Here is a 24451-nt window from a genome sequence, read left to right as displayed (position 1 = left end):
ATATCTTGGGGAGTGGAGTGATTACAAAAGCTGGAGAATGACAATGGCAGGTGTGATTGAATAGGGTGGGGTATGCAGAGGGGTAGTGGATGTGGCGAAATCAGCATTGGTAAAGAGACAAGATGCCTGTGTCTCGATTCAGTCCAGGTGGATGCATTGTCTTTCTCATCTCCCTTTGAAATTCCTCTGCAGGAGAATAGAATAGAATAGAATAGAATAGAATAGAATAGAATAGAATAGAATAGAATAGAATAGAATAGAATAGAATAGAATAGTCACATGCCCATCTTCACTGGAAATTAATTTTTAAAAAATACCTTGAAAGATAATAAATTAAACTTCCAGAAAGAAAACTGGCTTCTTGTTCTTCCCTTGTCCTGCTACTACATTCTGTTCTTGGTCTCTTCTCATCTCTCCACAGTGCTCTGTCCTCGTCTCTAATTTGTTCCTTTCTTTTTTACCCACTGCTGCCACTTCTTGTGCCTTACTTGTTTTAGTGCTGCAAGACCTGAACTACCGCTGGCCTGATCTGAACAAGCTTGGCTTGCTCTAGCCAGTTGTAGAATGGGAGGGAGCCATAGGCATGTGTCCATCATTGCCCTCCTTCCCCCCCACCCCACCCCGGCCTGTGACCTGTTAGTGCCCCTGCAGCTGTTCTGAGCAGATGTGGCTTGCTCTCAGCAGGCAGTGGGGCTGGGTAGGAGGTGCTACTAGCTGATTCCAGGCAGAGCCTATGTACCACTTCCTTTAGCTTTTCTACAGGCCACAATTTTAAGGACCATGGCTATAGAATGATGCAAAATATGGCTGTGTTGGCAATGCAGCAGTGTAGCCAAACTAAAGGGCTGACTTCCATAACTTCTGTGTTTTGTTCATTATAAACTAGGAAAGTGTTAGTCTTCTACCACATGCATTTCAATGCTTATTTCCACTGATATTAAAATACTTTGGGTATTACAGTGTTTATTGCCATGCTAAATACTATTTTTCTCAATCCTGGCTTTGATTATAGAGTAGCTTTGCTAGCTTTTTTTTTTCTGCACAGCACATTGGTTCCTTTGACAGCTGCCTGACACAAACTTAGCTGAAGAAGCTTTTCCTAGCATGGAAATAAAATTACTGAACAAGCTTGTTTTAAGTTGTGCTTTTGGGGTACACACAGGAGCCTTTCCAGGGGAGAAGATGATAATCCTCCTACAGAATTGTTTCGTGGTTTGCAGAAACCAGGCTTTGCTAATCTTCGCTCAGCAGAGCCACTGTAGCCTTTTATGTTCACTGTTCAGATAAATGCATGACGTTGTAGCTTGACTTTGAGCAAATGTCACTGAAACGAAACAGGGACTTTGCTCATCTCTAATTGTTTATTCCCCGCCCACGTGTGCTTGGGACATCAGCTTGTCTTTGCAATGGGGGACACTTTAACAACAAGCAGATCTTCTGAGTAAGCACACTGGGGTGCCGCAACCATTCTAAGCCAGCATTGATTGAGTAAAACAATTCTGTTCCTCTGTATTTCCTTCTCTTCTTGGCTTGTGGGGTAATATTATTTGCCTGTTGTTGCAGAAGTAGCCTCAGTTTGGATGACTTCCGGTAAGTCAAGCTGACATGCCATCCGTGTTGCCTGTTGACAGTGCACTTATTTGTGACTCTCTCATACTGCCTTTATATCAAGTAGCATCCTGGCCTACAATTTCTAAGCTGAATTCATATTGAAATCTCCTAAGAAACTGCACATTCCCATCATTTCTAATATTAAGGGAGAATATGGCATTCAGCTTGTTTTTAATGCATAGCGTTATTCAAACATCAGTTTTCTTAACTCTAGAAATATGTCACTTAGCATTCATAAATATTTATCACCTCTGGGCAGAAGAGCAATTTCTGTTTCTAGTATATATATGCTAGCACAATAATCTTACGTTAACTACAACAGTGTGAAACTATTAAATATTTAAAACTTTAGTTCCTGTCAAGCTTTTAGGTAATGATACAAATACATTAGTAGTCAAAATGGTTAAAGTTAGTAACATTTGTGAAGGTCCTCTTTTGTTTGTTAGTAGTGCTAGATCCAACAGAACAGTTACAATCTAACTATTACTAGTTCCTCCATTTGTGGGGAGAGGGTACAGATTATCATTTTCAACAGGATGTAAATTTTACTTCCTACCACCACCTCGCCCAGTGCTTAGTGTGTTTCTAGAGTAAGAAATCAAGTAGTCTGGTGTAAGGGCAGTAAACCAGTGCGCATGCATTAATATGCTGTATATGTGAATGCATGGCTGTAGAGAAGAATGCAGGCTTTGCAGCTCATGTCTGTCTGTTTTACTTAAATGTGCCAGCTTTTGGATGCTCTGTTTTATAAGTTGCTCTGACCAAAGCTGTAAACTATGAATCAAGCTGTTGTGTTGGGCCCAATGTATCTGTTTCCTTACTGGCAGCGCTTTGCTCTGGTGCAAGAAGCCTTTTGCTGACACAAGAGGCTGTTCCATCTCTTGAAGAGTATCTTGCATTGTCAGAAGACTTCTTGCACCAGAGGGAAGTTAGTGGAATGAATCTGCAGCATCCAAACTGTTACTTCTGGGGCAGACTGTTTTCTCAAGCCAGGAGATTTCATTTGCATCCACTTTCTTTTGCAATTTTAATCAGTCCAAGCCCTTTTCTGTGGCATTTTGCCTTCCTTCCCTGCTGCTTTTCAAGTAGGTCCTTATATCACACAGTGCTGTGTAACTGCTTGGCTGGAGTTAAAGCAGTGTGTCAAGTATGGCATATCAAGCAAATTTTGCCTTCTGAGTCGCTGTAATGTTGCATGAACAGACAATGCCTCTTTTGTGTTTGATCATGAAAGATGCTGTAATCATTTTTATCCACAGTTCCTCTTTCCTCATATAGAACTTAACTGTGTCTTAGAGTATGTGGAAGGAAACGTTTCTCAGGTCTGTCATAATATTTCTGAAATCAATTTCCATTAAAGCCATTTTCTAATGTTCCTTCAAACGGAATAACTGAGACACTGATTACTGGAGGAGTTAGCCGTGTTAGTCTGTAGTAGCAAAATCAAAAAGAGTCCAGTAGCACCTTTAAGACTAACCAATTTTATTGTAGCATAAGCTTTCGAGAATCAAGTTCTCTTCGTCAGATGCCTGATCCAAACTGGGCAGATACAGAAGAGGAGGGGAGAAGAGAGAGAGGAAAGAAGGGGACATGTATCACAAGGGGACAGAATGCAATTAGCGTGGAGGCAATCAAAACATTCCTTTGCTTGGAAATGTAAACATCTCCTTTTGGTGTGCAGTCAGTTTGCCGTATTAGTTTGTAGCAGTGAAAGTATCCAATTCCTATGTAGTATAAGCCTTCGATAACCACAGCTCTCCCTGCCAGCTGCATCTGACAAAGAGAACTGTGGTCCCCGAAAGCCCACACCAGGTGTCACTCGGCTCCCCCAGACCACGCCTCTGTAAAGGGAATCTGTTACCTGTGATAATGTGATAACCATTCATAGCAGAAGGACATAGTAATATTTCGTATATTATCCCAGACAAAACCACAGCAAACCTCGCCACTGAACTTTGTCACTTCATACTCACTCACAATTACTTCGAATTTGGTGACAACTTATATCTACAGGTGAATGGCACAGCCATGGGCACACGCATGGCACCACAATATGCTAACATATTCATGGCGGACTTAGAGCAACGCTTCCTCAGCTCCCATCCACTGGAACCACTACTATACTTAAGATTCCTGGATGACATCTTCATCATTTGGACCCATGGGAAGGAAGCCCTTGAGAGATTTCATCAGGACTTCAATAACTTTCACCCTACTATCAACCTAAGCCTGGACCACTCTACACAACAGGTACACTTCCTGGACACCACTGTACAACTACATAATGGACGAATAAATACCACCTTATACCGGAAACCAACAGACCAATACTCATATCTACATGCCTCCAGCTTCCACCCTAAACATACCACTCGGTCTATTGTCTACAGCCAAGCCTTACGTTACAACCGTATCTGCTCCAATGCTCTCGACCGAGACTCACACTTAAGAGATTTACAACAAGCATTTTTGAGACTACAGTACCCACCAAATGAAGTGAAGAAACAAATCAACAGGGCCAGACTAGTACCCAGAAACAGTCTGCTCCAGGACAAACGTAAAGGAACTAACAACAGAACACCACTGGTTGTCACCTATAGCTCCCAGCTCAAACCCATCCAACGTATCATCAGTGAGCTACAACCCATCCTGGAAAATGATACCTCTCTCTCAGAAGTCCTGGGTGGAAGACCTTTCCTTGCCTACAGACAGCCCCCCAATCTTAAACGACTTCTCACTTACAATCATGAATCGGCCAGCAGAGTCACCAGCACAGGTACCAGGCCCTGCAACAGACCCAGATGCCAGCTCTGCCCCTATATCTACCCAGGGAATACAATTACAGGACCCAATGGCATCAACTACACTGTCTCTGGCTCTTACAGCTGCTCATCCTCCAATCTGATATATGCCCTCATGTGCCAACAATGTCCTTCTGCTCTGTACATTGGACAAACCAGCCAACCTCTACGCAAAAGAATAAATGGACACAAATCTGACATTAGAAATGGAAACGTCCAAAAACCAGTGGGAGAACACTTCAATCTACCAGGACATTCCACCAAAGACTTAAAGGTCGCTGTGGTTCAACAGAGGCTGCTGAATTGGAATTCATATGCAAATTTGACTCTGTCAAGCTGGGACTGAATAGAGACTATGAATGGTTATCACATTATCACAGGTAACAGATTCCCTTTACAGAGGCGTGGTCTGGGGGAGCCCAGTGACGCCTGGTGTGGGCTTTCGGGGACCACAGTTCTCTTTGTCAGATGCAGCTGGCAGGGAGAGCTGTGGTTATCGAAGGCTTATACTACATAGGAATTGGATACTTTCACTGCTACAAACTAATACGGCAAACTGACTGCACACCAAAAGGAGATGTTTACATTTCCAAGCAAAGGAATGTTTTGAATGCCTCCACGCTAATTGCATTCTGTCCCCTTGTGATATATGTCCCCTTCTTTCCTCTCTCTCTTCTCCCCTCCTCTTCTGTATCTGCCCAGTTTGGATCAGGCATCTGACGAAGAGAACTTGATTCTCAAAAGCTTATGCTGCAATAAAATTGGTTAGTCTTAAAGGTGCTACTGGACTCTTTTTGACTGATTACTGGGTAAGCCCGTGCACATGAAGAAGGCTCTGCTAACCAGAGCAGCCTTGATTTTTCAAAAGGCTCATTCGTGCAGATTTTTCTCTTGTGTCCCAGGTGCACTTCTTGATTTCTTTCTCCATTAAAAAGTTAACGGCAATTATTCATTGCACTGAAGGAAATGTTGGTCTTTGGGGCGGAAGCAAAGCCTACCGGTACACTTCTCTCCCTCTACAATCCCCTTTAGCATGGGTAGAAAGAGAGATCTCTGCCCGAAACAGGTTTCTGTTCATAGGTCTGTTTTAGTGGGTTTGGCTCATGGGACTATGGGATTCTTCTCAGAGCCTTTATACATGAATTGTATGTGCAACAGACTTGCTTACTTTTCCTGTTAAGAACTCTGGCTTTCTCTACTTGCTCTGTACGATGTACTTTTTTATTGCATACAGGAGCACTCAGAAAAAAGGAGAATCCTTTGGAATCAGCAAAATAGGCAGCAAAATCAAAGGAGTGTTCAAGAGCACCACAATGGAAGGGGCTGTGCTGCCCAATTATGGTTTGGCTGAGGGCGAGGATGACTTTGTGAGTGTCCCAATAGTTCATTACGTACATGACCTTTCTTAAATCTCCAATTCAGACATCACAATAAATTGCAGTTTTTGTTCAACCAGAATTTTTTTTCAATATGATGTCTATGCTTGAAGAGTGGGGGTGGGGGTGGGGGTGTAAGGAGGGATCACGTGAACTCATTGAGTTCTTGGCTTGCTCTTGTCTCAGACAAATTTGTTCATGATGGCTGAACACAGTTTCTACCTAATACGTTTCTCTCAGCGTATTTCAAAGCACCACAATGCCACATTCTAGGAAAGGCTGGAGATGTCCTGGGACAAAATAAATGACACTTGGTTCCTTTGCATGAGTCCCTGGGACTGGTTTTTCAGATAATGCTTTCCTTGGCATTCAAATTAGTGTGCTTATTTCCTTAGAATGCTGACTTCTAAAATGTTAAGAATTTCTTTACAGTTCTTTTTATGTGTCTAGGATTCATATCCTTGGTACAAATTAGTGCCATGTGGCTCTCCAGTTTTTGTAGATTCATTTGTCTGGCCTGGCCTTTAAAAGCCAGACAAAACATCTCTGCTTTAAAGGCCCTCCAGAATGTCACCAAATGCCAGAGGGAGGGAGTCTCCTCTGTTAATGTTTTCTAGAGGGAGGGAGCCACAACTGTAAAAACCCTCTTGTCAAAGAGAGTCAAACGGCCCTAGGGCCAGGAATGACCAATAGACCCCAAGTTGCGGACTGTAGGGCATGTGGGGAGTTATAAATTGAAATATAAATATAAATAAATACCAAGAGAGGTATTCCCATAGGTATGAGGGTCTCACACCATTAAGGGCTTTAAAGATTAAAACCGGCATCTTGAATTTGATTCAGAAGCCAATTGAAAGCCAGTGCAGCTGCTTCAAGAGCACAGTGATATGTGCTGTCCATGGTGTGCTGGTTGGCAATCTAGCAGCTGTATTATGTACCGCTTGGAGTCTCTGAAGTACCTTCAATAGAAGCCCTATGTAGAGTGAGTTACAGTAGTCAAGACAAGAGATGACCATAGCATGAATCCCTGTGGTAAGATTAGAACAAGACAAATATGGGGATAATTGGCAGGCCTAGCTGAAATGGTAGAATGTTGACATTGCCACCATGGACACTTGCTTGTCCATGGAGTGTGGAATCCAGTGTGGACTCCTGACAGTCCACAGCTGTAAACTGGACTCCATCAGGTGATGGAAAAGCAGTATCCACTGTTGTCATGTATCGAGCCAGCCACATGACATTTTTGATGGATTTAATTTCAGCCAACTATCCCTTAACCAACCAACAATGGCATCCAGACACATACAAAACTTCTTTCAGGAAATCAGTGTAGAATTGAGCTTTGCTTCTTGAAGACAAAGTCTGAGTTCTCTTGGAAGAATGTTAGAAAGTCCAAAATGAAATATGATCAACAAGGTTCTTGGTATGCTTGAATCTTGTTCTGCAGATTGAAGAAGGCATTATGGTAATGGAAGATGATTCTCCTGTGGAAGCAGTTAGTACTCCAAATACACCTCGCAATCTTGCGGCTTGGAAAATTAGCATTCCCTATGTGGATTTCTTTGACGACACCACTTTGGAGAGGAAAGAGAGAAAAGAGAGAATTCCAGTGTTTTGCATTGATGTGGAGAGGAATGACAGAACAGCAGGTAGGCTTTCCTAAAAGCACTGTGCGTGCCTAGTGTGCTTATCTGGTCCTGTTGAGATGCATTCTTTATTCATGCTACTCAATTTATCTTGAGTAGCATTTCCAAGATACGTTGCATCTTTGAAAACTTGAAGGAGAACATAAAACGTGTGCATGTACCATCTGAAACTTGTGATTATCTAATATGGAATGCTGCATCCATTTAGATATCCAGGATAGTGTTAACATTATTTAATTTTTTTTAAAAAAAATCCTGCAGTTGCATCAGTTAAACACCTTTAAGGGGTTTTCCCCACTCTCTTATACTTGAATGTTTGCTTTTTTACCCCTTTCAGGCTGGATGGGGGGGGAAATCTTATATCTATATGTATTTTCAGTTGGGCATGATCCTGAACGCTGGTCAATCCACAGAAGATACCTTGAATTTTATGTTCTTGAGTCAAAGCTAACAGAATTTCATGGTAAGATGTTTTTTTCCTTTTTTACCATATTTCAGCTATAATTTTTGTCTGAAATTTTGAGAGGGTTCTATAGTAGATTTCATTTATAGTAATTTCAGCAGTTCGGAACTTTCAGGTACATTTCCTGATGCCCAGCTTCCTTCAAAGAGAATTATTGGACCAAAGAATTATGAGTTCTTGAAGTCAAAGAGAGAAGAGTTTGAAGAATATCTGCAGGTAAGAAAAACAACAGCAGTTGGAATCTTTGGTGTGTAAATAGAGTTGGATTTGGTGGTAATTTCTGATGGCTTTGTGCAAAAGTGCATTTTTTGATATTTACCTGACATAACCTGAAAGTTAAGTGTTAAAATTCTTGCTGTTGGACAGAAGCTAATTTGAGCATCATCATCTCATTCTTCTTTGTGTCTTCCTCCAAGAAACTTGTGCAACATCCAGAGCTAAGCAACAGCCAGCTTTTAGCCGACTTCTTATCCCCTAATGGCGGAGAGACACAGTTCCTTGAAAAAATATTGCCTGATGTAAATCTAGGTATGTAAAAAGCTGTAACAGAAAAATAATTTATCCAGATACAATTTTCCTATTTTGATTTTCATGGAATACTTTAAAGCATTTCTGTGGCTTCTTATGTGTGCACAACTGTTTGCTCCCATTCCAGAGGCATGATTAGCAGGTTCCATCCAAAGGTGCTCTTCCACTCATGGGGAATCTTCTCACTCATGGAAAGCCTCCTTTGGATCCAACCCATTATCCAAATGTGTCAGTACGAAAACTGAGAGTTTTCATGTGCATTGTTTTCAGTTGCATACCGGAATCGCTGTCTTTGGTACTACAGGTAACTTAACATACATTCACTGAAACTTCCAGTATGGTGACAGTTTGGGTTGGGTCCTTCCTGCCTGTACAAGAAGTTTTCTGCCAGTGATGCAGACTCTACTGGTGCAAGAGATTGGAGGGAGGCAGTTTTGACAGCTTCCTCCTCCTCCTCCTCACTGCAGGGTGCCTGTTTTGCATGGTGTTTGTGCACATGGATTCACCCAACCCATTCAGAGCTCACAGCTGGCTGCTAGGAGAAGGGAGAGTTTGAAAGATCTGCCTACCACAGCACTTTTTGGGGAAGTGCATAGGATTGTTCTTGAGTAAATGCAGGTTATCTTAGCTTGCTTAACAGATAATTAACCAGGGGAGGGGGCAGGAACTACAAACTAAGAAAGCAATTTGATTCTTCTGGAAGCAAAAGATCACAGTGTGTTAATGTCATAAAATGAATAGAATATAGGCTGTGTTTTAGGTTAATATCCTAAGTTACTATAAACATGTTTTTAGGTCTTGGGCTTGACCAGCCTGATTTTTTAAAACCTTTTAACAGTGACAGCCTGCCCCCTCCTCAGCCATAGCATGTTTTTAATATTTCATTTGCAAATGTGGCCTAAGGAGCTGATGTTCAGCATGCACACATACATGGAACTAGTTGTGTGGTTTTCTAAAGCCCAGTTTTAATGTGTGCTTCATTGTTGTTCCTAATTAGGTTATACACATACATTGTCATTGAAGGCTCTAACCCAAATGTATGGGGTGCAGCCTTTTCATGTGATATACAACTAAGTTGCTGCATAAAGAACTTAGTTTAGTCATAGAGGGTTGGATCCAAAGCCTGCTTTGTGCAAACAGTAGGGTGCTTGTGTAAGAATTATTGTGTAAAAATTATTTCTAATATTTCTACCTGATCAAGCACCACATCCCACATTGTTCCCTGGGGCCACCAAACCTGAAGATCAAGAACAGGGAAGTGGCCCAAAGATCTGTTCTGCACAGCAGCAGTCAAATCAGATGAATAACGGTGTTAGTGGTGGTGTTGAAAAAAACAAATTCTTATTTTATTTATTTTTGCTACTGTTATGCAGGTAAAATTATAAAATCTGTTCCAGGAAAACTAATAAAAGAGGTGGGTAGACTTTATTCATATTATAGTTAGTGCTTTTTACTGATAATTAGTTGAGGACCAAAACTTGTCCATTACAGCTGTTTTGTTTAATTTCAGAAAGGCCAGCACTTGGAACCATTCATTGTAAATTTTTTTAACTCCTGTGAATCTCCTAAGCCTAAACCAAGTAGACCAGAGATTACCATTCTGAGTCCTACTTCTGAAAATAACAAAAAGGTACAGTATGCTAGGATGAAATTATTCAATGATAAACATTTTATTTAAAAATGTGTATCCTACCTTCTCCTTTGTTTGTAACTTACCAAATTCACCATACTATTACCTTCCTAAATACCACTAGTAAAAGTAAACAGGTTGGTAACCATAGGGTTGGGTTTTTTTTCTTTTTTTGCCTAATATCCATTTTCCAGGGCGCACATTTAATCTATAAATCCCCTTCCCTGATGGGTGACAAGCAGGGCTTTTTCTGGGAAAAGAGGTGGTGGAACTCAGTGGTTTGCCCTTGGAGAAAATGGTCACATGGCTGGTGGCCTCACCCCCTGATCTCCAGACAGAGGGGAGTTGAGATTGCCCTCCGCACCGCTCAGTGGCGCCGAGGGCAATCTCAACTCCCCTCTGTCTGGAGATCAGGGGGCAGGGCCACCAGCCATGTGACCATTTTCAGGAGGTTCCGGAACTCCGTTCCACCGCGTTCCTGCTGAAAAAAAGCCCTGGTGACAAGAAAGAATAGAAGCCAAGAGTAAGCCATACTTATTTATTTTACTTTCTTTATATCCTGCCTTTTCTCTCAGTGGGGACCCAGTGTGTCTTACATTGGTCTCCTGTCCTCCGTTTTATCCTCACAACAACCCTGTGTGGAAGGTTAGGCTGAAAGCAAGTGTCTGATCCAAGGTTAGCAAACTTCCATGGAAGGGCAGGGAATCGAACCAGGGTCTCCAGAACCTAATGCAACACTCTAACCATGACACCACTAGCTGTATCAATGGCACCAGGAGTGGCAGCTGCAATCCAGAGCCCAGGAGGCAGTATCCATTTGGTGATTGTAAGCCATATACTAGAACTCCTTGTCAAATCACATTTCACTGTGACCAGTGGTCTTTGGTTGCTGGGGTTATATTTGATTATATGCATCAGTAAATGTACTTCGGGGCACAGGAGAAGAGGTGCCACAGCTGAGGTAGTGGGAGGGAGGTATGATGGTAAGAGAATGGGCTAGGTGAGGGGAATTGCCAGATTATGCCCATTTTGTAAGCTACTTCGAACTGTTTCTTTGGAGAGGTGGTATAGAAATATTCTAAAGAAAAATAAATGCCTTGTGCTTATTCTGGAGAACCACCAGTGAGGATGCTTTGTGACCTCCCCTGCAAGTCTGCTCCATAGCATTGGGTCCACAACTAAGAAGGAATAAGATCTTGCTGAGAAGATCTGCCCCTAATTGACGGAAGGACTGTCAAGAGAAACTAGTGTGAAAACATATATGGAATATATAGAAAACCTTTGTGGATGAAAGCTTGCAACTGAGCCATCAGAATCAATATGTCAGGGCCAGCAGGGTTTAGGACGATACAATTAATTAAGATACTTACAGCTATTAAAAATTGTTCACTATTCTGATTTCAAAATCCTGTAGCTCTGAATCTGGATTTCTTCTAAAGCTTGTTGCCTGGGAGGGAGGAGTGCATGGGTCAGTGAGTGATAGTTGACGATAAAAGATATGGACACTGTAAAAGTGTGTTGACAAAGAGAAAAATGTTGTTCTCTGGGAACCCCTAGTTTGTCTAATTTCTGCACTCACTGCCATGTGTTTTTTCTGCAACTGTAAGGACTTGATCCTTTTTCCACCTTGGCTGTAGCATTGCCTATTCTATTTCCCATATATTGTTACTTAGTGATTTGTTGTTACTGCATAGGAAAATTATCACTTATTCATCAGTTCTGTAGGGAATCCTGTCAGATTACCTAAAATTTGGTGGATTTTTTGTTTCTTGATTTTAGCTTTTTAATGAACTGTACAAGAACAACGCAAATCGCTCTGAGAATTCAGAACGAAGGCAAAACCAGAACTATTTTATGGAAATGATGACAGTTGAAGGAGTCTATGACTACTTAATGTATATTGGTGAGAAATCACTTCCCTTTTTTCCTGCATGATGCATAACCAAGAGTCTGTGCAATTCTGGCTCTGTTGAATGTATTCATTAGCTTAGAATGCCTTAGTATTTCAGCATGAGGACCTGTTTATCTTGTATCTTTAACAAGATTTTAATGCAAATTACTGTGGGACATGTGCCAGCATCATGTAATTTTCAGTTCCTGGTTCAAAAGTATGCAGAATTCTTTGGTACAATTGCATTTGCACGGAAATGGCATCATAAGTGTTGTCATTATCAGAACAGAATATTACATGGGAAGACGCTTATTGTTCAACTGCCTTTGCCAGCCTGTCTGGGGAAAAAAATCTCAGCAGTGAGATTAACATTGGGGCATTCTATGTCTTCATCCACTTTGACACACGAATGAATTAAGGAGAGGAGGCAGAGATTATACTTTGTACATTAATGAGGCAAGAAGGGCAAGTAGCATGGCTTAATCCGCCCCCCCCCCCCCCGGTTTTAAAATTGAGGGAATTGGAACTCAGGGATCACACAGGTGGTCTTGCATTACAGTAGAAAAAAGGAAAAAGCTTCTTCTTGGCAAGAGGAACAGTGTATGAGCTTGAACTGCATTCTCTTTGGGTGTACCTGTGTGATTCTTCTGCACAAAACTAGATTGTTTTGGCAAATAAGAGAAATATTATTGCAAAACCATGCAGTCAAGTTTTTTGCTTTGGCTTGAGTTGCTGCAGTTACCTGGCATGTGTAGATAATGCAGCACAGAAGATAATCATTCAGGGAGATAACTCAGAGCACGGGCATGTCATCAGTATTCCCCGCCTGTCAGTGTTACCCAGCAGAATTCCAGAAACACTGTGGCTGTATTACTTGGTAATCTTCTGCACTCTTCCATTTCCCTCCAGGGAAGGGAAATGAGCAAGGGAAAGTAGCTTCCAGTTTCGGAATAACTTGCCCACCTTGGCCAGGAAACCACACTTTATGGTCTATTGTGAGATTCTTATAAAACATGTCAACAGTCAACATATAGTTGGTGCACACACAGTTTTTCTGAGAGCCATTTAGGATAAATATATTTGTGTATTTACAGCACAGGAGAACATGAGAGCTGCCTGCCTTGTTAGGTGAGATCAAGATCAATTTAAATCAGTTTCCTGTTTCCAAGAATGGCCCTTCTCAGATGGCTCCAGAAAGGATGCAAGAACAGCCTCTTTGTTTGCCTTCAACCTCTTACTTAGAATATTCTGCCTCTGCAGAACATTGCATTTATCTGTGGTGGCTACTAGGTGTTGATAGACCTGTTGACATTTTATAATTAAAATATATACAAGACGCAAATATTTTTAATAAAGTAAGTTTTGGGAGAAGCTTGGAGAGTGCCTTAAAAGTTGCTCTGAAATTTAAATTGTGTGTTTTAAACTATAAATTGTGTTCATATGTTTAATCTATGCAATGATAACTTTGCAGGGAGAGTTGTCTTCCATATTTCTGATTGGTTTCATCATATCTTGATGGGAGGACGTATCCTCTTCAAAAACACCTTGGAGGCATACACAGACTATTATCTGCAGTGTAAGCTAGAAGAACTCTTTCAAGAGCACCGTTTGGTGTCACTTATAACACTTTTAAGAGGTCAGTGTGAATTTATGCTATTTTAGCATATTTTTAGTGCAATCCTGTGCTGAGTTACTCTAGATTAGGGATCTCTAACCTTTGGGGGCTTGTGGACCCCTTTGGCACAAGCACCAAATGGCTGCTGGAAGAGGCTGCAGCTCAGGAAGAAAGGGCTCTGGCTGCGGAAAAGGACTTCAATCCTCCCCCCCCCTGCCCCCAAACGAGCCAACGTCCTTTCCTTCTGAGTGCTGCTGATCAGGAGTAAAGGGCTCTGGGTGGCTCGGGGATAGGAAAGAGGCCTTCAGTACTCCCTCCCAAGCCTGGCAGCCTCCTTTCCTTCTGAGCTCTGCTACTCAGGAGTAAAGGGCTCTGGGTGGCTTGGGAGGAGCGCAAGGCTCGGCCCAAACCCCATCTGGCCACACCGACTTCCTCAAAAGCCTTGACAGGTGCTCCAAATGTGTCCATGGGCACTCTTGCACCCACAGGCTACGTGTTGGCGACCGCTGCTCTAGACTAACCCCATTGAATTTAGCGTAACCCTGGACTGGATTAACTCGGTCTAGGGTTGCATGTTTTGCGAATGATGTAAAAGACATTGTTCTGCGTTTTTGCAGACTGGGTTGGATTTTTCTGAAATGAGCAGTTAGCTAATTAAAGGATTTTAATCTTACTTTGATCTGATTAAACTTAACAAGCTAAAATCATTAAAAGTCTGTCTGTGTAGGCAGCTCTGCATTGCTAAAGGTTGTTTTATTTCAGATGCTGTGTTTTGTGAGAATTCTGAACCACGCTCACTGCAGGAGAAGCAGAAACGGGCAAAGCAGACTTTTGAAGAAATGATGAAATACATTCCAGGTTCAGTGTTGATATGATGTGATCTATCAAGAAAATAATCAAAGTCCATTTGATTGAATGGCCTGTTTTCATGTTAATGTCCCATTTGTGTATAGTTTTCAAAGCACCAATCTCCAAAAGGAATATCATCATAGGAAACTATATTTCCAATACATTACTTTGGCAATGGATGTCCTTGGGTGACGTTCTCCTTTTTTAGCATTGGCTGCCTCATGTTGATTCATGGAGCTGTTGGCAGCAGCATGACTAATTGCTGGACATCTTTCTTTTCCCCGATCAGCTGCATGTTGTGATTCAAGAAATAAGTGTTGTGGACCATAATGATTTTGATAGATCAGTAACTTAATGCTTAGAAAAGAACACTAAGGAGGAGCAAGAGAGTGCTTTGTACAAAATGCACCACCATCTTAAACATACTTCACTGCAGTGTCTCAGACAAGCGTATTCTCTGCAAGCTGCTCAGCCTTCCCTGCATTGCTTGCCCCACTTGCAACTTTGTTTTTAAAAGGTGATAGATCTGCATTTGGTTTAGGGTTACAGATGAAGGATGTAAAGGTTATATAGTTGCTTATTTGCAAATGTTAAGGTGAGGTCAGAAGTGGCTCAGGCAAGCTTTATTTTTATCTCTCTTTGTGTGTAACTTAAAGAAAAACTGGAAAATGTTTATACAGTGATCTGACTTCATCTGTTAACTGGGTGTGCCATTTAAGGTCCGATTATGGCATTTGAATAGAACATGTTGAACCTTCAGGCTTAAGAACAGAGGTGTGTGTTGGTTCACAGACATTGAGGCATGCAGTAAATCCCACGTATGGCCATCTTGCTTTAAGAGTAAACCTCAAGGATAATGCACAGAGTACAAAATATGCTCTCTACCCAAAGACAAGACTTATGCTGTTTGACTTCCCCAAATGTCTGGTGTGACTCAAGTAGCTGCCTGTAACTGGTATCAACAAATCTTTGTTGCATAGACGACTTAAAGTATCTTTAAAGTTCTGAGGATTTGAAATACTGAGTTTTCATTCCCGCCCCGTTGCTTAATTTGTTATGTGCTGGCATTTTATCTAGACTTGATAGGCAAGTGTATTGGAGAAGAGGCCAAATACGAAGGCATAAGACTTCTGTTCGATGGATTGCAGCAACCAGTGCTTAACAAACAGGTATGAGCTTTTACAAAACACCTAGCTGCTGGTGGTGATTCATCAAGCCCTATTCCTCAATTCTTTCATGTCCCAGACCCATGATACTGGTGTCAGAATGAGTTTAAACAGACATGTAATTTACTTCTTGCCTTGTATCCAGTGGCAAATGTTAACTGTGCCACTGTTGTGCTACCTAAGAAGCAATCTGGTCCTTTAAAATCAGGACTGGCTATGTGAATCACCTGGTACTAAAATGTTGTGTACTTAAGGCAGAGTCTCCTTTTACCTTAACTACACAGGCGAAGGAAAATCACCATCAGAAGTACACTGAATTCAAGTTGCTGACCTTTAAGACAAACTTAAGACCACGTAGCCACAATAGCTGCACTTGTCCTTCAGGGATGGCAATTGTAGCAGGGAAGGTTCATTTTGCCAGGTCAAAACTAGAAAGCTCAGTTAATGGAACTGAAAGTGGTTGAATCCTGACTGGATGAGGGTTCTAGCCTATTGCTTGCGTCTCTCCTTGTTTGGTTGTTCAGTGCAGCATATGGCAAGGCTGGATAGCCTCTGTTGCAGACGATCCAACTAAATAACAACAGGAGTTAGCCATGTTAGTCTGTAGTAGCAAAATAGTAGAGTCCAGTAGCACCTTTAAGACTAACCAACTATATTGTAGCATAAGCTTTCAAGAGCCACAGCTCTGTCAGATCTTTTTAAAGGATTCCAGTATATGAACATTTTTAAAGGTTGGTTTGAGAATCAGCTGGACGGGTTGCCATGAGTTCTATCCCACTGGTCCAAGGCACACTTCAGTTACTCTTTTTGCAGTCAAGCTTGCCAGCAGTTTACGTGATCTGGTATTCTTTCCACTTGCTGAAGAGGAGCTGGCAGTTATGATGGGCCATCTAAGTGCATGCATATTCAGGTCCTTGAAGCTGGTGGCTATATTGCAGATTCTTTAAAAAAAACCATTCTCTTTGAATCTTTTAGTTGACTTACGTTCTGTTGGATATTGGGATACAGGAACTCTTTCCAGAGCTCAGTTCGGTAGGTCATGATAAAAATTATTCTAATTTGTTTGATTACTGACATATTTTATTAACAGGCACAGACAAAACTATTACATTTCATGGATATACTTTAATTATTTCTTTTTCTGGAGGAATCCTTTGCTAACTGGCTGGTTTAGGGGTTTGTCAAATTATAGAACTGGAGGCTAATTCTTATGGTGTCATGGTTTTTTAGCCCCTCATCGTTTAATGAAATAGTAATTAAACTGCAGATTGTACTGCACTGATGCTGTCTTCATAGCACCTATCAATTCTTGACAATCCCACTGAGGTTAGTGCCCACCTCTGCTACCTGATCTTCTCTTCAGTGTCCTCTATCAAAGTTTATGTTCCTGCCAATTGTTGCAAAACGCTGTCTTCTGTCTTATAGGTAGGTGTTAGTTTGAATAGCATTGAGAGCATTTTCTTGAATTTTGGCAACCAGTCAGACCAAAGAGACATTCCTAGTTTGTGCCCAGGATCTAGAAATCAGAATCATAGAACCTCTGAATATGGAGTTTCCATTTGTAGTAGTTATAGTTCATAAATGCTGTAGACCAGTTTTTGCCTAAATCGGTTAAAGCCATTCTAGCAGCCATTTCAACATTCTGTGACAATGATGACTATTATTAATGGTTTACAGCATTCCTCCCCCTTCTCTATTTTATCCTCACAACAATCCTATGAGGTAGATTAGGCTTTGTGTATGACTGGCCCAAAGGCACCCAGCAAGCTTTCATCACAGAGTGGGAATTTGAACTGGGGCCTCCCAGATCCTAGTTCGACACTACACTACATTCTCTCTCAGATGACGCAATATATACAGAGGACTTCCTTTGTGCTTATATTGACCTAAAATCTGAGTTTTAATCATTTTCTCTTTCTACCACATTTTTAATTTTATGATTTTCTTTTATATTACCATCCTCGCCTTCCACCATTTCCCCCCTTAAGCTAAAAGCTCTAATCAAAATGCTTCTTCTTCCAACTGTAGCCAACTGTGGTCCCCCAAGCACTGCTCCCGGAAGTTAGAGGGGGACCTTCAGGAATAACATGGAAAGTGAAATGGTTGTTGACAATGGGAGGGAACTGGTAAAAAATCAACTTTGTATACAACTCATAGATCATCAAATTTAATTTGCTCTTACAATATAATCAGCGAGTTTGAAGCAATTTATTTAAAATATTGTAAGTTCCCCAGTTATCGCAAGGTGGCTTACAAACATGATCAAAGATCAGAACACAGATACAGCAATGCAGTAAAAAGCACCAAGACCCAAGTTGCAAAGAAGAAAAACTGAAATAGTACATTAAATTTATCATCTTGAATGGTATGCTTGATAAACCTTGCTTACCTCAATGTTCACCCCTGAACCCAGAACATTCAATGGATATGTAAACAATACATAGAGATCAAGGCAAGGCAAAAGCAATGGCGTCTCAATACAAAACTGAGTTCTCAAAACTTAGTAGTTAACTTCACAGAAATAAATAAAGCTGTATAAATCTATCAAAGGTGTCTCAAGCAGTATGTGCAACTTAATACAATTGGTACAGATCACATGAAGTGATTGTATCACTTTACTCTGCTTCGGTTAGACCTCACTTGGAGTACTGTGTTCAGTTTTGGGCACCATAGTTTAAGAGGGATGTTGACAAGCTGGAATGTGTCTGAAGGAGGGTAACAAAGATGGTGAAGGGTCTGGAAACCAAGTCCTAGGAGGAAACTGAAGGAGCTGGGTATGTTTAGCCTGGAGAGGACAGGGCTAAGAGGTGATATGATAGCTATCTTCAAGTATTTGAAGGGCTGTCACATAGAAGATGAAGCAGAGTTGTTTTATTTTGTCCCGGATGGTTGGACCAGAACCAGTGGGTTAAAATTAAGCCCAAAGGGTTTTTGACTAAATATTAGGAAGAACATCCTGACAATGCAGTTCCTCAATAGAACAGGCTTCCTCGTGAAGGGATGAATTCTCCTTTAGAAGTATTTAAGAGGCTAGATAGCCATCTGACAGCAAAGCTGATTTCTGTGACTCAGTATGGATTTAGACACATCACGAGAGGGAGGGTAGGAAGCCAGTGCTAGGCTCTCGTGGCCCTTTCTTTATATGCTCAGGGTAATGCTGATCTCCACTTTAGAGTCAGGAAGGAATTTTTCTCCAGACCAGATTAGCCAGGGATCTTGGAGGTTTTCTGCCTTCCTCTGGGCATTGTGCAGGGGGTTAGAGTAGGAGTATCATTGGTAGTCCTGCATCAGGCGTCCTCATCCTCTTAAGCTATTTGGGTAGCATCAAAACTCCAGAATTCCCTCCCCAGGGAGATTCATCTTTCTCCCTTTCTCATTGTCTTCCACTGGGTGAAAACTTTTAAATTTTGTTTAGCATTCCCTTGCTGGCCTTCCTGTTTGTTTGCTGTGGTGTGTGTGTGTGTGTGTGTGTATGCATTTTTATTAATGTTTATCTCTTTACTGCCTTGAGGGCTCTAAATTGGGTGGAAAGATGGGATAACAAGATTTTAAATAAAACTAATAACTGAAGCTTTACCTGTTGCTATCAGTATAATACTTTTCCACAGTTTTTGAATATATTAAATCATAGCTCTTTTCTCCCCTCCAACTGCTGTTTCTAATAGGTTCAAAAGGATGTTCCTTCTTTACCATCATGGATGTAAGCGTCAGGATGTGGAATTACCACTGTTTTCAAGATAGTTGCTTTATGTGCTAATTTAATGGATGAGTTATACGTTGTTTAGTCTTGTATATTTGCTTGTAAATATAATGAACTTTAACTTCAGAAAAGTGTCTTCTCAAGGAAGATTAAAGTATATTACTGACTGAATTTCACTAAGCCTCCATTGTCTTTTCTAATTTATAAAATAATTTTCACTGCTCAAGATAAAACTAGAAAACAGAATGTGGTAGAACAATAGTTTTTTGCTTTCTAGTGAAGATCCCTGTGAAGTGCTGTTCTTTATTACACTCATTAACACAGCAACACTAACCCCCACAAAGATTCCCCCCCATTTTTTCCCAATCAATACCTAGCCAAATATCATTTGTTTTAAAACAGAGTCTGACTACCTACTCTAGAAGCTGGGTAACTGTTGTGGGCCTAACCTGGAGATGAGAATATCTACTCTTATTAAAAAGCCTTATTTAGTTAATGCTATTATTCTAACTATACTAGCAAAGAAACTTAATTCCTCTTCAAGAATAAAGCAACTCCTTTTTTGAAACCCAGAGACTAGTAAAGATCAGCCTACAGCTACAAACACTGGTTTTCTAAGCCACCTGTCTTGCAGAACAACCCAAGAAGAGCACTTCGAAACTCCACTACAGACAACAAGTACAGTGGAGAACAGCAGCAACTCTTAAAATATGTGACAACACAACTCTTTAAATATTTAAACCACAATGAAACTCTACTGAGCAAAAAGCCAATCTGCCTCCCACAACAACAGCAAGTATAACACACTTACCAGTCACAGAAAACAAGCAAAAGCACCCCCCAACAGCACCCTCCAAGAATGGAACACAAGAAAAAATAACCCTCACCACAGTAAAAGCAATTAACCACCCACAGAATACAAGCAAAACAATCTTCAATTACTCCCTCCACAACAACCCTTAAAATATTTTTAAAAATCCAACAGTGTGCAACTCCCCCACCCCAGACAACAAGATGCAAAAAAAGATTTAAATGGGGAAACAAACCAACACAAAAGAAAAAAGCACTACAGAAAAGGTTTAAAAAGCAGCAAACTAAATTCAAAAGTCTCCCTTCCTAACAGCGCAAAGATAAAACATCTAAAACCAAGCCGGCAGAAGCAGCTCAAAAGGAGTGCACCTCCCCTCCCCAACCAAAAGACCAAAGAAAATAAAAAAGTTTGAAAAGAAAGTAAAAGCTTGCCCCTTTCCCTTACCATCCCACCAACACCAAGCCAACCCCCTAACCCCAAACCAGGGGAAAACAATGACTTCTCAAATCAGGCAGCAGTCTTCTTCAGGTGCTCCCAAACAGCAGTTTCTCAGGTGGACCAGGCAGGCAGAAGAGTAATCCAAAGGTTGCAGAATCCCAAAGGCAGTGATAATCTAAAAGGCGGTCTCCCAGTGCAGCCAGAGACCAAGAGCACTCACAGCTCATTCTCCAGAAATCTCACTCTAAAATGGGAATCTGCTTTGAGCTAGGCCTGTTTATATGTTCTTGCAAGAATTTGGAAAAGGTTCTCCTGTTAAGTACTCCCAGTGATTGGCCAAACAACCTGAGCTCCTCCAATGCCACATTCCATTGGTCAATTGCTCTTTCATTTACTCCCCCCACCTTCTGCCTCATTTCCTCTCCCTCCTGCTGCCTACTTTGGGAAAAAAATCTTGAGAAAAACAAGCCTGAAGCCAGCCAGCTTTAAATGGCTGGTGCAGCAATTCCCTGATACTCAAAAAATCTTAGTATATTCAGGAATTTAGCATTCAGCATACCCAAATATATCCAGATATGCTGAATATACCCAAATAATACCATTAAGGCATTTTCTAGATACGTATTTGTCACGATTACTAAATCGCACGAATGTACTACGCGGTATCTCAAAGGTATTGCAAGTACTTATCTGTTAGCTGCTTTTTGGCATTTGCACCTTGACTGTTTCATCTTCTGTAAACCACTTCAATAACAATTTGTACATTTTGGAAATTATTTTACTATTATCTCCCAACAATAATTCTTCTAGCTCTGAATTCTTGATTCTAAGGCCTGTTTTTCTTTGGTCTGAATCAAATAAGTCTTTAATTTGTCTATATTGCAACCAACCATATTTCCACCGCCACATATCTTCCATTCTGATCTTGAAAAATTAATTTAGAGTCTATAGTCTAATGTAAATCACTACTCCTTTTTTCTTTTGATTGGACGATGTTATATATTCTTTTCCTAGTTGTTTATTTTTTAGATATTTAGTATCTTGATCCTTAACATGTGTCTCTTGTAGACAAATTATATTGCAGTTTTGTTTTTTTAGCCAATTAAAAATGGTTTTTCTCTTTTGGGGTGAGTTTAGTCCATTTACATTCCACGATAATAATTTGTATTCCATTATGTTAAATTCTTAATGGTCTGGGTAAGTCCTCCGCATTTTTCTCAAAAAACTTTTCCATCTGCTGTCTTGTTTTGATGATGACTCTTAAAGCTTTATAATAAAAGCTTAGTCCTTCTGGTATTTTCCATCTGTATCTGATGTCCTTTTCTCTTAATTTCTGGGTCAACTCTCTATATTTTTTCCTTTCTAGGAGAATCCTTTTTGGCATTTCTTTCATAATCTGGATTCTGTTTCCCTCCACTGTTAAGGGATCTTCAAAATGCCTTTTGATAATTTCCTCTTTCATTCTTTTTGTCACTAAGTGGACAATAATATCTCTTGGTATCTTCTTTCGTTGTGCATAAGCTGAGTTGATTCTGTATGCCAGATCCATATTTGCTGATATTTCCTCTGTCTCTTTATTTAGAAGTTCTGCCAGAATTTCTGTCATTTGTTGTTCTGCAGTTTGCGTATCCGATTCCTGCACGCCGCGAAATCTTAGTTGCCTTTCCGTCACCTTGCATTCCATCAACGCCATTCTCTCTGCATCCCTTGATTTTCCTGCTTTATATTCGTTGCTAAATCCTTAGTCTTTTGCTCTACCTCTTCAACTTTTTTGTTGGTTACTTGCAATTCCTCTTTTATTCCATCTATATTTTTTGCCAGTCCCGCTACTTCCTCCTTAATAGCATCTTTCATATCTTTTAAATCTTTTGAAAGCATTTCCTGCATTTTTTGCAGCAATTCTTTGTGATTCTCTGCAACTCTTTTTTCTAATCCTTCAGTTGCTGCATCTACTGAGGCTTGCCATTCTCTGTCTGCTTTTTTTGCTGCCATCGTAGGACTCGGCTTCGCGCCTCCCCACGTATCCACTCTTTTCCTTAAATCCGTTTTGAATTCTTTTAGTTCCTCTCTTATTTCAAAGTATTTAAATAACTTTTATTTAACAATTAAAAATAGTTCCTTTTGATTCCAAAATGTCGGGCGTTTTTTCTCTGTGGTTTCTTAGCTGCTTCTCTATAGTTACTGGCTTCGCTTCATTCCTCACTTAAAATGGCGTGCTTCCTGTTCCTGTAGTCTTTGTAGCCTTTCCAGTACTTCCCTTGTTTTGCTTCTGGGTCTTGCTTCTTCTAGACGGTCTTCCTGCTACCTGCCCTCTGCTGTCTTCTCTAGGCAGCACGTTATCTGCTTCACTCTTTACTTACCGTCTCGCGATGCTTCCACTAGTCCACACCTCCTTTCTCACGCTGGCTATCTCTCTTCTAACCACAAGTATGTATAAACAATATTTCTTTTAACTTTTTTAGTCCTTAAAACTTCACCAGCATCCAAAATTTTACTCAATAATTGATCCTTGACGTTTACTTTATTAAATTCTGTCCTTTTAAATTTTTTATCCTGGTCTTTTCACTGCCGTTCTGATTTACAAAGTCTGATAATGATCTTTACCTTTCAATGATTCTGCTGGTTGTCTGTGCTGTTTCCTTCGCTTATAGTTGGTTAAAGCTGTTACTGGAGCTTGGTTTCTGACAATCTTATGCCAATTAAATGACTCCTGGGGCACTGCAGAGTTAGTAGCTTGCCCTTCTCCGAGGGGACCTCAAGGTGGTGGGGAGAATCCTTGATTCAGAAACCGCCTCCCTCACCGAGATCACACTCTCTCGGGGTGCGCAAGCGTTCAAGCCCAACTTCTCCCTGAAGTTGGGTTGGTAGCAGGCGTTCCAGCGCCTCGGTTTCCCAAAAGCGAGGCCCCGGACAGCCCAGATCACTAGGCTCCTTCAGATCCCCATTAATCCCAAACCGGAAGCCAGATTTGGAGCTCATCCTGAGAGTCAGATATCTACTGCGAAAGTCCGCAATTTGGAACTATTTCTCTAGGATGTATCCCAAAGGCACTGTAGAGTCAGATTTGGAGCTCTCATCAAGAGTGGTGAGTTGCTATTTCAGAGGTCAATGTTCCTTTAGGATGGAAGCAGCTTTGGTGGTACGAAGTTCAGGGTTGCCCTGGCAAGCGATACAGGGGATCAGCAGGTGGCAGTTCAGTATTCCGTGTTGGTCCTTGCTGTTGCAATACCGGTTTGGGACTGTAACCCAAGAGAACCTGGTGGTGGCTGGATTGGAGCTGCATTGGGCCTGGTCAGGCAATACTGCAGATTGGCTGGTGGCAATTTGAGGTTTTCAAAATTACCAGAGACCTATCTAACTAAGTGAGAGGATTGTCTGGCCAAAAGACATAATAGAGTGATCACTGAGATTAATGAATATAATTTATATTTCTTTCAGGTGCAGGCATATTGTGCAGCCCTGTCAGGGTCCTCCATTGTGTTTGGACAGAGAAAGACAGAAGATAGCACTACAGGGCCTCAACTGGGCCTTTCCCCCTCTTGCAACTGTGTGGCAAGCATGGGAGTTGTGTGGCTAGCACTTGCACTCTCTTTGTCAGGACTTGAGAGCAGACCATCATCCTGAGGTACTGGCAGTTCACTTGAGAATGATATGCTGCACCTGTACAAGGGTGATGGGGTTCACTTTTCCAAGGTGGGCTATGCCCCTTATTCGGCTGATCTCTCTCAAGGCCTGCACAGCCTTAAGAGTCAACAGGTGGGGCAAGAGGAGTTAAGATAGGTTAATCCCCTTATATGGCAGGAATAGGGTGGGTTGCTCAGGATAAGTAGAGTTAAGTGGCAAACACCCAGAGGTATCATGGTGATGGGTGGTGTCTGGAACAGGCCATCCTATGCCAAGCTGCTGGACGGCACGTGATGGAGTGC

At 41.2% G+C, this 24451-nt stretch overlaps 1 protein-coding gene across 2 annotated transcripts in view; it reads left to right on the top strand.

Moving 5' to 3' along the window:
* The window catches only part of SNX14 (sorting nexin 14), a 40715-nt gene extending 21263 nt beyond the window's left edge, over positions 1–19452 (top strand). The window contains exons 16-29 of one of the 2 annotated variants that reach the window (XM_054974258.1): positions 1564–1590; positions 5647–5779; positions 7236–7437; positions 7814–7897; positions 8013–8113; positions 8314–8425; positions 9799–9839; positions 9936–10055; positions 11835–11958; positions 13418–13582; positions 14324–14419; positions 15488–15579; positions 16552–16608; positions 19242–19452. In XM_054974258.1, coding sequence (XP_054830233.1) covers positions 1564–1590; positions 5647–5779; positions 7236–7437; positions 7814–7897; positions 8013–8113; positions 8314–8425; positions 9799–9839; positions 9936–10055; positions 11835–11958; positions 13418–13582; positions 14324–14419; positions 15488–15579; positions 16552–16608; positions 19242–19280 — 1393 coding nt within the window. In that variant the 3' untranslated portion in view covers positions 19281–19452. The remainder of the gene's footprint in view (positions 1–1563; positions 1591–5646; positions 5780–7235; positions 7438–7813; positions 7898–8012; positions 8114–8313; positions 8426–9798; positions 9840–9935; positions 10056–11834; positions 11959–13417; positions 13583–14323; positions 14420–15487; positions 15580–16551; positions 16609–19241) is intronic. The other variant, XM_054974267.1, reaches the window with a different exon arrangement.
* The last annotated feature ends 4999 nt before the right edge of the window (positions 19453–24451 follow it).

Source organism: Eublepharis macularius, chromosome 1 (genome assembly GCF_028583425.1).
Source record: "Eublepharis macularius isolate TG4126 chromosome 1, MPM_Emac_v1.0, whole genome shotgun sequence".
NCBI lineage: Eukaryota > Metazoa > Chordata > Lepidosauria > Squamata > Eublepharidae > Eublepharis > Eublepharis macularius.
The sequence above is the reverse complement of the archived record's forward strand: the minus strand, read 5'-3'. Positions and strand labels throughout refer to the sequence as shown.